Here is a 12,205-nt window from a genome sequence, read left to right as displayed (position 1 = left end):
GATACTGAGCATAAATCAAAAATTGACACAATACAAATGATAGATACATTGAACAGTAGCCGAATGCGGCTGCCAACTGGACGGGGCAGTCGGTCTGACGCCCAGTCGACGTCATCGATGCTGTGGGCTGCTCTCAATTTCCGCAAATGTAAAGTGTGTGTGCGTGCTCATGCATATATCTACTTGTTGTTGTTGTTATTGGTGTTATGCTAATAAACAGATTGCAGTAAGTAAATACATACATAGAAGATAAAAATAAAGTAAGTTGGTTTGCTTTCAAACATAAACAGTTGAAAGTACCGCAACATTTCATTGGCAACATATACATTTGAATTTGGCAACATTCACAATTGGACATTGAACCGCACTCTACAATGAGGCATATGTTAATGTTATTCGTGTTTATTTACTTAACTAACAAATTAGCAACATTTGGCCAGCAGAATCTGTCGGCTGACGTCAAAAGTGGATCATGCCGTGCCCATTGATGGCAGCCAAATAAACAAAAAAAAAAGAATACCAACAGCAAAATAGAAGATAAATAAAATTAAACAAATTAAACGCATTACAACACAGCTCGCACATGCACATGCTGGGCAGCAACTAAAGCACATAACAAAAACAAAGTAGCAGCTAAAGCGTAGACGTAAAAACAGCTGTTCGCACGTCAATGTTGCAACATCGTTTTGCCCAATTTGCCAATTTGCTGGCCACTTGTAATAGTTCAATGATTCCTGTTTGACTTACTTTGTGCCCGTCCAACTTGACTCTTCAATTGTTAACAAATATTAGACAGCACTGGTTTATTTATTTACATTTTTGTGTATTTTTGTGTATTCTTAGGGCTTACACGCTCATTTAGCGCGCTTTTTCTTTGTGATTCACGTTCGTAGAGACAAAACGCGCCACACGACAAGCCCAAATGCATTTATATTGCAAAAACCACACAAGCGTTAACTATAGAATACATCCGACACTTTAAGAACTTGATTGTTATATTATTTGTTTAATTATTTTGAGTTTTGCGAGTGGATTTATTAATAATTATTCACATCAATACGCGCGGATTCGCTTCAAACGTCCATTTTCATCAGCAGCGGCGGATATACTAACCAAAGCGAAAACAAAATACGCGCATGTGACGTCACGATGAATTAAAGAGCTGGCAACTTGTTTTTGCTTAACATCACAGCTGTTAGGCATGCTGACAGCACTTTAACATTACAGTCTATGTTAACTTTAAAAAGTGGCAACGTTGTGACATGAGTTTTCAATCGAAAAAAATACGTTCAGCGCGCTTGATTTGAAATGCGTATACTAATTTTGTTGAGCGCCTATTTTGGGACTATTTGCTACGCCAGCTATGATTATTATCGCTTGCCACGATCCGTAAAGCCGCAACACTATAATCTTCGTGTTCTGACACATCTGGAAGACGCATCACGCTTATTCTTTACCGGCGATGTCGAAATACAGATTCACATTCTTCAAGCCACCAGCAACATAACATTGCATGTGAATTCACGTCTGAATATTGCCACAAATGGCACATGGTTGCAGTCAGTTGCAAGCAAATGCCACAAGGATATTAAGATTAAACGTGTGGAGCGCAATTCTAAACACGATTTCTATATTATGCATCTGGACACAGAACTGTATCCCACACAACGCTACAAACTGCGCCTGCAATTCTGGGCAAGACTCGGACGAACGATGTCGGGCTATTATGCGAGTTCCTATCGAGACGGATGCAACAGTAGCCAAATCAAGTGAGTGACAAATGAGAAAACTTCTACTATGGTAATATGTATTGTTAAAATGACAGATTCATGTCGGTGACGCAATTTGAGCCAACGGATGCACGTGCCGCATTTCCTTGCTTCGATGAGCCCAACTTCAAAGCGACCTTCAACATTTCCCTTGGCCATTCCGCGCAGTACAATGCCCTAAGCAATATGCCCCTTTTAGAGCGGATACCCATGTAAGTAAGCCATCAATTACTGAAAATCGATGAGAAGAACTTACAACATATCTCAAGACTTATAGATGCGAACGCAGGAATTGGGTGTGGAGCATATTTAAGCAGACGGAGATAATGTCCACCTATCTGGTTGCCTACAGCATCAATGATTTCGAAGGATATGCCTCCTATAGTGCTCCCTACGAGCGTTCAGTAAAGTTTACCACCTGGTCAAGAGCATCGGTCATCCAACAATGTAAATATGCCGCTGAGATTGGACCCCGTATAATGGATTACTATGAGCAATTGTTTGACATTAGGTATCCCCTGCCCAAAATGGATCAACTGGCTGTGCCGGACTTTAGTGCGGGTGCCATGGAAAACTGGGGATTAATAACATACCGAGAAGCATCATTGCTCTATTCAGAGGAGGCATCATCTCTGACGGATAAGCAGCATGTTACAAATATTATAGCCCATGAGCTGGCACATCAGTGGTTTGGTAATCTGGTGACCATGGAATGGTGGAACGATCTATGGTTAAACGAAGGCTTTGCCACCTATGTGGCAACATTGGGCATGGATAAGATGTGCAGCGATTGGAATGCATATGAGGAGGAGTCATTGGACAATGTTTTAGCCATCCTTAACACCGATTCCTTCTGCAGCACAAGGCCCATCCATCAGCCTGTGAGCCGAGGCGGACAAATTGCTGAACTCTTCGATTCCATTACGTATCGGAAGGGTGCGGTTATAATCCGCATGATGCACATTTTCATAGGAGATAAAGCCTTCCACAACGGTCTCAATTCTTATCTGGAGAGCCACTCCTATATTAATGCAAAGCAGGAAGATCTATGGTTGGCATTGACGAAGGCATCGCATCAAGTCAAGAGCATTCCGCAGGATTTGGATGTGAAAACCGTCATGGACAGATGGACATTGCAAACTGGAATACCATTGGTAACAGTGCATCGACACTACGCAAAGAAAACGGCAACTGTCACCCAGAGGCGGTTTCTAATTTATGATAAACCTATTCCAATCAAGGAGAACCAACATCCATTGGAAGTGGACTCCTGTTGGTTTGTACCAATAAGCTATACCACAGATTCCGAATCCAACTTTATATCCACCGAGCCAAGGGCCTGGCTACGTTGCACCGAACACCACGAAATATTACCACTTGAATTGCAAGATCTGCCCGGAGATGATGAATGGCTGATCCTAAACATGCAATTAGCCACACCTTATCGTGTAAACTATGACACCAAGAACTGGGAACTGATCATTAAGGGTTTACAATGTGGCGTCTTTAAACGCATTCATGTTATGAACCGTGCCCAGTTAATAGACGATTCCCTCACTTTGGCTTGGAGTGGTCATCTGAGCTATACACTGGCCTTGGAGCTGTTGGGATACCTGAAGCACGAGCATGAATACATGCCCTGGCGTGCAGCATTGGAGCAGCTAACGGCCATTGATCGCATCATACGAAGAACATCCGATTTTGAAGAGTTTCAGGTGAGAGTTTATTCACTGCGTGTAAGGAACACCAATATCTAAAACTATCTATCAATACAGCATTTTATGATTCATCTGCTGGATCCCATCTACAATTATCTGGAGGGCATGCTTGAAGATTCAGATAATCGTCATCATGTGGCACTCAAAACCTTAATAAATAGATGGGCATGTCGCTTGTGTCAGGCGGATTGTGTGAAGGAGGCCTTGAAGTACTATCACCGCTGGTTCATCTTAAACAATCGAGATGAAAGAAATCCAGTGCCACAGAATCTACGCTCCGTAATTTACTGCACAGCCGTGCAGCACGGCGATGCGGATGATTGGAACTTCTTGTGGCAACGCTACAGGAACAGCACAGTGGCCACTGAGAAGCGTCTGATACTCCTTTCACTGACCTGTAGTCACGATGTCGGCCAAATTGAGCGCTATCTGAGATTAATATTCAATGAGAAGTCAGTCATACGCAAACAGGATGCATCGCAGATCTTTGCAGCCATTGTACGCAATGACGTGGGCTTTCACATAGCCAAGGAATTTCTCATGCACAAATTTGAGATGTTGCAAAAGTTGTAAGTTATAATTGATAATCTGAAATTAAAAACTATCGAAAGAAAATCTAACTTTATTATAAAAAACGTTTTTATTTTTGGAGTTATTTACAACAAACTTAGAGATTTGTGAATTTCGTATAGTCTTCTACATATATCCTCACCCAATTTGGTCAAAATCTAGCCAAAAAAACATATAGAAGGCAATAAGTTAACAATATTGTTGTCTCAAAAATGAAAACTCTCCTCTAAGTATCATAGAAATACAAAAATCCAAATTTGATACATTTCAAATTTTATACGTATCAGAATGTTCTATAAAATATAATAATTAATTTCTCCACCTACAGCTATGAACCAAATAGACGCGAATTGGCCTCGCTGCTTGTCCAAATTGCACATCATATTAACTGTCCCCGGGATTATCAAGAGCTGCGGAGATTCATAGACGCACACAAGGATCTGCTGGAGTGTTCGGTGCGCAGCTTGCGACGTGCTTTGGAGCAGGCCCAGCTGAATCTCCGTTGGCTTAAACGGCGCTTCCCCGAGTTTACCAACAATCTCGTTATGCGCTATTATGATTGAATTATTCCTTATGATTTTTTCTTTTGTTAATGTTTTTTTTGATAATTTAATTAAAGTCGTATATTTTATTAGTATTATAAAGCACATTAGAAGCCCAGGTATTAATCACAGAACACAAGACCAGTCCCACTCGAGGAAGATAGACTTAATTGCTACTTGCAGCATCATCCCCCCCGCCGCCACCGCCGGAGAAGGCGGTGCTTGCATTTCCTGCACTGGCCACAAACACTTGCCGTAGATTCTGCAGCACGCTCAAGAGCAGAGTGCCTGCCATACCTAATCCTTCAAGGAGATTGAAACCAGTGCTCTCAATGGCTGTTTCACGATCCTCCTCCGTCTCAATGGCTGAGGATTCGTTGCCGCTGGGATGATTTGAATGCGGTGAATGATGCACTCCGTGGTGGCCAATCAATCGATGGGAGTTGGTGCGCACGTGCGTATCATTGACACCACCACCGCCCACAGCATTCAGCAAATGCTTAACCGGCTCTAGTACGGGAATAGCCAGTTTGATGCGATGCCAAGCATCCGGAGTTTCCGTTGAGCTTTCATGCTGCTCACTGACTGTCTCATCCAAACTGAGCTCATCATCTAAAGTATTGCGTTCACTAACTGGTGCATCGTCCGTGTCCAGGCTATTGTTGCCGGATCCTTGCAACTGCAACAAGCTGCTAAACAATTGTTGCACATGCACCGAATTTGTAGCCTCTGCCTCGTTGCGTTCAAAATCGAACTCCAGTCGTGACCTATTTGCTTTCTTTAGATTCACAAAGCTCACAATATGTGTAGACTTGTCAGTGGTGGCTGTGGAAGCGGTTATATCAGCTGGCAGGCTGCTGCTGGTTGGCTTTGCGGTTGCTCCAGGCGTCGTCGTCAGCAACAACAGCCACACGAACTGCATGAAAATATAGAATAATAATTGTTATTATTACCTCAATCTTAATTACAAACCATATGCATATTATTAATTATAATTAGGCATTTTATATGCTGGACCGATCGTATTCACAAGCATGCGTCGGGCCTTAATCAGATGACGATGAGTCGCTTTCAAACATTGAAATGGTTCTATTATGCCCTACAAATACACTCAAGGTTTTTTTAGTTACCCGAACTTAGGCTTAATAAGGCTATGTTTCAATAAGGACTGCAGGAGGCATAAAGATAGATAACAGACTTTGGATCCTAAAGCAAAGATATTATGAGCCTTTGCGACTGGTTAAAGATTATTTTATTTATTGTTTATATATAAAAACAAGCTATACTTTTAAATCAGTATTCAGCAAAAAATATAGATTTTTTTTGCGAATTTACTTTAGTTGTACAAGTATGCCTTAATCAGATTCATTTAAAAATCCGGCTCAAATAATTTTTGCAACTCAAAAACTTTTTTTTTGCTTGAATAATATACACAAATTTTCGGCTATAAAACCATAGCAGAATATTTAAAAAAGTCTGCGGTATTTGTATGGACGAAATAGAGTTGCAATTTAGATTTTTTTAATCTGATGTAATATTAATTTATTTTTCTCTATTCTTTGTTCTCAGAGCACCAAAAAAAGTTAAATATCTTGAAAATAAATTTTAATAAATAAAGCATTGCTTCCCCTTCTAATATTTCAAACGAATTTTCGACTTACGTGTAGAAACAACAGAAGACATACGGAATTATATGTGGAACTTGGCAATCGCGACATTGCTGTTCATATATATGCACATATGCTAACAATTTTAGACGGTTTAAAATCGAAACCGATGCGAACAAACCAACAATTTGAACTTAGAGAGCCAAGTACTCGCGACCCGTTCAACGACAACTGAGTACTGACTTACTGACTGACTGAATTCACATTGGGGTGCCCAAAACTGAACGTTAAAGCTGAAGGTAGTCAATAAACGATTAATTAATATGCTGCAAGTGTACGTCAATTTTTGTACATAAATTCATTTCATTTGTTTTATTCACTTGCAAAGTAAATTCAATAAAGTTCAATAATTGACTTAGGCTTCTATGCAGTCGTATAGTATATATAAACTATTAACCGTCTTTGGAAGCAGACGTAGGTGTTTTTTTTTACCCTTATTCTTAAATTAAAAAAAAAAATGCTTTGTGCTTATGCATGTAACAAGAACATTAAGTCATCTGCAATCACATAAAGTATGCACATATATACTTGATCAGTATCAATAATCGAGTAGATTTAGCCGTTTTCCACCTTCATATTGAAATTGGTAATTTTCAGTAGGCTTTTAAACTCATTTGAATCGTAGTTACTAGTAAAATTTTGATATTTGATTTACATAATATAGTTGGAACTAGTCTTCACACACAGCTCAACGAGTACACATCCAAAATAATACAAAAAAAAAGTAGTACGAAATTCAAAATTTTCAGTCAGATGTTCTGCTAATACAAGGAAACTTAATATTTCTCCAAATTAATAATTAAAAACCTCTAAAACATTTTTTGGTAAATGTTCTTTGTTTAGTCATTATTATTATTGTAATTGTTAATTGCGTTATTCAGTTATAATGAGGATATTCGGTAAAATGTCCCATTTTCTTCAGGTAAGATAATTTAAATATATAATTTATATTAGATAGCTTAATATACCCTATTAAGTGCAGCCATAGAAATTAATATTAAAAATAAATTTTCTTAATTAATTATCTCAGTTAATAATAAGTAATTAAATTTGATGGGTGAAAAAATAAATTTTTGTAAATTTTATCTTGGTCAAAGTCGCCTTCGACATTAAAAATTGGGATTTAATTTTGGGCAGTCTAGAGAAAGTTCAGTAGATTTATATTTCTCGTTCGATACACACATTTTTTAAATTTACATATATTTTTAGAAAATATAAATTGTCTTGTATACATTTTTTTTTGTAATTTCTTTTGGTATTCAAAATTGTTTAAATTGTTAATATTAAAAATAATCGAATGGCGACATATCTATCGCAGATCTCCCGATGTCTAAGCTATCATGCACCAATCTGCCGACCACATCGCTTGCTCCATGGCAGCTGTAAGCAATGGAAGAAAATCTGCTCGAACTGTGTCTGCTGGCAGCCTTCTTTGCTGATGGAGATCCGGCCTCATTTGTCAATGAGAGTCCATGTCCAAGTCTTCTCCACAAGGACCACAAACGTGTTCACCTTTAATAGCACCTCGGATATGCTACGCAAGCGGATCAGCTTCTCTGGAACACAGAACCAGAACTCAGAGTCTGAAACGAGCATAGTGCCGGTTGGGATTATAGTACCAGATAAGAGTAATGGAACCAACATGAAGATTGTAATAGTGCCGCTAGATCTGGTTAACCAGGATAGTGAGAGCTTAAAAAATACACTGAATGTCATCAATGAGCTGCGCAACCACGCCAAAGAGATCGACATCTTCACAGACAGTATTATTGAAGACTTCCAAAGGCAAAAAACAAATAAAAAAGAAGAAACTGCTACCATCGAGGAACCGGAGCAATTAACAAAAATAGATGATATTCATATGTGGGATACATATACTACAAAGGAGGTCGATGCTGTTGCCCAGCCGGCAAGAAATGAATCGAATGCAACTGAGCTGGAACTTCAGGCTGCGGTGGCATCCCTGGCCACAGACTTGGCTGTTTCCACCCAAGCGGATGTTGCACCAATGATTCCAGCGCCATGCACTCCGAATTTGCCAAATGCACCACCCGTCATACCAGTTAACCCAAACACACAGCCCAACACAACGCCTCAGACCCAGCCCGGCGTCATGCCCTTGGCTGATCCCATGGAGCCACAAATATCAGCCACTCCCCAAAACGAAGCTAATCCTCCCGAGGCTGTGGCTGAAGTTGAGATTGAGATGGAGCCTGAGGCTCTGGAGCCGGTTGCGGCTCACGCAGAGGTTCACCAGATTACCATTGATGTGCCAGAATCACTTGGACAGCATTTGGCTGAAATGGCCATCTCGTCAATGCAGTTGTCATTTGAGATGAATATGACGAATGTACGCGATGCAATCCTTTATGGAGAGAACGAAGCTATGAATGAACCTCAATGCTTGAGCAACGATTCCATGGTTTTCTTGGAAACCCAGGTCAAAGTGGATCCAGCCCATGAGCCAGAGATTACCGTTCCCCTGCAATTCAATGCCCTTATCAAGGGAACCGTTGAAATAGATGCGGAAAAACTCAATCCCGAGCAGCTGACGGAAGAGAATCTTCCAGATTATAATGACGCAGTCACCTCAATTGCTGCCAGCATTTGCAGCACTGCACTGCACAAGGGCTTTGCTCCTGACCTATTTGCCAACTCATCCTCCTCCTCCGCTCCCTCCGAAGGTCATCGTTCCCCTCTTAAGTCTTCGGCACAGGCGCGCATGGCATTGAAGCGTCATCAAGCCCAGAAGCGCATGAAAGTCGAGCACACACGTCCCACAGCTATGGTTGCGAGTCCATCTCTAAAGGATGGATGCAAGAATCCCATTATCAAAAAGAAGAAGAAATGCCCTAAGCCCTGTAAACTAGACGATCCGTGTAAGGAAGACAAGTGTAATCGTCCCAAAAAACCATCCCAAAAGCCGCAAAAGCCAAAGAACCAAAATAAACAAGTTGAGTTAACTGCTAGTGCCGCCAAAAAGGGCGGTAACGATCCTTGTGCTAAGGGTAAGGGTGATAAAGCTAAGAAGGATGGCAAAGGAGCCACGGGAGGTAAAGGCGGAAAAGACGGCAAGGACGGCGGTAAAGACGGTAAGGATCCTTGCGCCAAGTTCAAGAAGGGTAAGGACGGAAAAGATGGTAAAGACGGGAAGGATAAGAAGGATCCTTGCGCCAAGTTCAAGAAGGGAAAGGACGGCAAAGATGGCAAAGGCGGGAAAGGTGGCAAGGACGGTAAGGATAAAAAAGATCCTTGTGCCAAGTTTAAGAAGGGGAAAGACGGCAAGGATGGCAAAGACGGCAAGGGTGGAAAAGGTGGCAAGGACGGTAAGGATAAGAAAGATCCTAGTGCCAAGTTAAAGGGAAAAGACGGCAAGGATGGTAAGGGCGGAAAAGGTGGCAAGGACGGTAAGGATAAGAAAGATCCTTGTGCCAAGTTTAAGAAAGGAAAGGATGGTAAGGGCGGAAAAGGTGGTAAGGATGGTAAGGATAAGAAAGATCCTTGTGCCAAGTTCAAAAAGGGAAAGGACGGAAAAGGTGGCAAGGATGGTAAGGATAAGAAGGATCCTTGCGCCAAGTTCAAGAAGGGAAAGGATGGCAAAGACGGCAAAGGCGGAAAAGGTGGCAAGGACGGTAAGGATAAGAAAGATCCTTGTGCCAAGTTCAAGAAAGGAAAAGACGGCAAAGGTGGAAAGGGTGGAAAAGGTGGCAAGGACGGTAAAGATAAGAAAGATCCTTGTGCCAAGTTTAAGAAGGGAAAGGATGGCAAAGGCGGAAAGGGAGCTAAAGGAGGCAAAGGCGGTAAAGGCGGTAAAGGCGATAAGAAGGACCCTTGTGCCAAGTTCAACAAAGGAAAGAACGGCAAGGGCGGCAAGGGCGGCGCCAACAAAAAGAACGATCCTTGCAAGAAGAAGTACTCGACATTTGCAAGCCCTGTTTCGAAATTCTATCATGCTAATCGTTCCCTTTGGAACCCCAAGCGTCAACTTTCCACATCGTTCCCTAAAGTAGAAACATCGACTACCCTTCCACGTTTTACAGTGTACTCAACCCTTGTGCGTCGTCATTATGGTGGCAAGCCATCGAAGATGCAGATGAATGCGTGGGGATTAAAAGCATGGATGCCACAAATGCTTAGCCAACGTACTTTTGCAAAAAAGGATGAAGCTAAAACATCGAAATGCAATGCGCTTCAATCCAAGCAACCTAAACGTAAGCATCAGAAACCACGTAAAGGTCTTCGAACAGATTGCTATGGTTCCTTTGCGGAAGAATGCCCAAAGGCATCCTGTAAGGGAAAGTGTGATCAAGTTAAATTTCCAAGAAAAAAATGCGAAACTAAAAAGAATATGCCTACGATGGCCAAGAAAGCGTCTAAGCCCAAAAAGAAGATGCCTGCCATCTGTAAGCAGATGACTAAGCAGGGAAAAGATGTAAAAGGTAAAGTAAAAAACGTTTACTAGATAAATATAATTTAACTAACTCTGTTCCTCAACTTAGGTAGAAAGAAATAAGCTCTTAAGAACGGGCTCTTTAATTTTAAATCAGATGCGTATGCATAGCGATTCATCGCATAACAGAAAACGGTACGTTTCTCAGGCAGTAATGGAAGAATGCTTACCCAAAGAAGATGATATACCCTCCGGATCTGTTGAGGTTGTAAAAATACCAGCATCCTATCATATATGTAAAGAACATCGAATGCGACCCAATCTCAAGAAATATGGTAATTGAAACATCAGTTATATCAATAAGCGATATATTTAAATAACAAGCGCTCTTTTTATAGACGTACTCATACGCACTGGTTCCATAGCTTTAACTGGATCCGATATTCATGTCTACGAGAATGCAAACCGTGATATCGAAGGCATTACCTTGGGCCACGATGCCACAGGTTTTGTAGAAGAGATTGGATCTTGTGTTCAAAATTTACATGTGGGTGATCGTGTTGTCATGGAATCGGCCTTATCCTGCGGTATTTGTGACTTTTGCAAACAGGGACTATACAATATTTGCACCGATTTGGTCTACAATGGCTTTCTGGCTACCCATCAATCGCATCCAGCAGATCTGTGTCATCGTCTACCCGACACAATTGGCATGGAAGAGGGCACTCTCACCCAAACGCTTGCCATGGGCTGTCAGGCATGCTTCAAAGCAAATATAACGCCCACCAGCAATGTGCTAATTATTGGCTCAACCCCTACTGCAGTGTCAGCAGCAATGTGCGCTGCTGCAATTGGGGCTAAAAAGGTGATCATTGCTGGTACAATGGTCTCCTCGCTGGAAACTATCAACCGGGACTTTGGCTTCAATACAATACATTTCGATCCAAACGCATTGTTCGGTGAGGTACTCGAAGCAGTCTATAAAAATTTCGACGAATGGCCAAACTGTGCCATTAACTGTGCCATTGCGCCGATGACCATGAATCTCGCTGTGATGGCATTACAGCCATGTAGTGTTTGTGTGCTGTCCGAGTGCGAGTCCGAATGTGCAAGTTTTAATGCCCTTGATGTGCTAATGAAAAACATACGAATAATACCTAGTTTTCGTTCCGCCAATATGTAAGTTTAAGAATCGATTTAAGTCCATTTGATAAACTAGAATTATCCAACAGGTTTCCAACGGCATTAACACTCATGAAATCTGGACGTGCACCAATGCACAAGTTCATTGCAAAAACGTTTCCATGGAGCATGCTTGAGCAGGCATTCAAATGTGCCCAACACGAATCAAACACTGGCCTTCGCAAGATTATTGTCAACAGCACGGAGGGCATCAACATTGGGAGATTGTTAAAAAAAAAAGTAGCCGATTATGCTGTGTAAAAGACGAAAAAGCCTGTAATAAATAAAAAAAATTAATTTAAACAATTAAAAATAAGAATATTAATCACGGGATTTTGTTTGGTGCTGCATTAACATTTTAATTGAA

The 12,205-nt window shown here is 41.1% G+C and overlaps 4 protein-coding genes across 15 annotated transcripts in view; 2 read left to right on the top strand and 2 right to left on the bottom strand.

The window, feature by feature from the left end:
- The window catches only part of LOC117792910 (heparan-sulfate 6-O-sulfotransferase 1), an 86,784-nt gene extending 85,628 nt beyond the window's left edge, over window positions 1-1,156 (bottom strand). The window contains exon 1 of one of the 2 annotated variants that reach the window (XM_034633230.1): window positions 744-1,156. The gene's annotated coding sequence lies outside the window, so the exon portion shown is untranslated. The remainder of the gene's footprint in view (window positions 1-743) is intronic. The other variant, XM_034633229.1, reaches the window with a different exon arrangement.
- A 565-nt stretch (window positions 1,157-1,721) lies between these two features.
- Window positions 1,722-4,666, top strand: LOC117792662 (aminopeptidase N-like). Its single transcript, XM_034632877.1, has 5 exons — window positions 1,722-1,769; window positions 1,826-1,981; window positions 2,047-3,484; window positions 3,545-4,056; window positions 4,386-4,666. Exons 2-5 carry the CDS (start codon window positions 1,830-1,832, stop codon window positions 4,618-4,620), a joined length of 2,337 nt encoding a protein of 778 aa, XP_034488768.1. The 5' UTR covers window positions 1,722-1,769; window positions 1,826-1,829; the 3' UTR covers window positions 4,621-4,666.
- Window positions 4,663-6,448, bottom strand: LOC117790300. Its single transcript, XM_034629708.1, has 2 exons — window positions 6,261-6,448; window positions 4,663-5,515 (listed from the first exon to the last, which is right to left on the bottom strand). Exons 1-2 carry the CDS (start codon window positions 6,315-6,317, stop codon window positions 4,766-4,768), a joined length of 807 nt encoding a protein of 268 aa, XP_034485599.1. The 5' UTR covers window positions 6,318-6,448; the 3' UTR covers window positions 4,663-4,765.
- Window positions 6,449-7,137: 689 nt separating this feature from the next.
- On the top strand, window positions 7,138-12,131 carry LOC117791428. Of its 11 annotated transcripts, none has more exons than XM_034631172.1 (6): window positions 7,138-7,188; window positions 7,585-9,459; window positions 9,553-10,705; window positions 10,770-10,991; window positions 11,055-11,835; window positions 11,889-12,131. In XM_034631172.1, exons 1-6 carry the CDS (start codon window positions 7,153-7,155, stop codon window positions 12,097-12,099), a joined length of 4,278 nt encoding a protein of 1,425 aa, XP_034487063.1. In that variant the 5' UTR covers window positions 7,138-7,152; the 3' UTR covers window positions 12,100-12,131. The 11 variants fall into 11 exon arrangements, with proteins under 11 accessions (XP_034487063.1, XP_034487066.1, XP_034487064.1 ...); XM_034631175.1 differs by having other exon boundaries at window positions 7,585-9,478; window positions 9,662-10,705; XM_034631173.1 differs by having other exon boundaries at window positions 7,585-9,478; window positions 9,581-10,705.
- The last annotated feature ends 74 nt before the right edge of the window (window positions 12,132-12,205 follow it).

The sequence above is a fragment of the Drosophila innubila genome (genome assembly GCF_004354385.1).
Source record: "Drosophila innubila isolate TH190305 chromosome 3R unlocalized genomic scaffold, UK_Dinn_1.0 2_E_3R, whole genome shotgun sequence".
Classification (NCBI taxonomy): Eukaryota; Metazoa; Arthropoda; class Insecta; order Diptera; family Drosophilidae; genus Drosophila; species Drosophila innubila.
The sequence above is the reverse complement of the archived record's forward strand: the minus strand, read 5'-3'. Positions and strand labels throughout refer to the sequence as shown.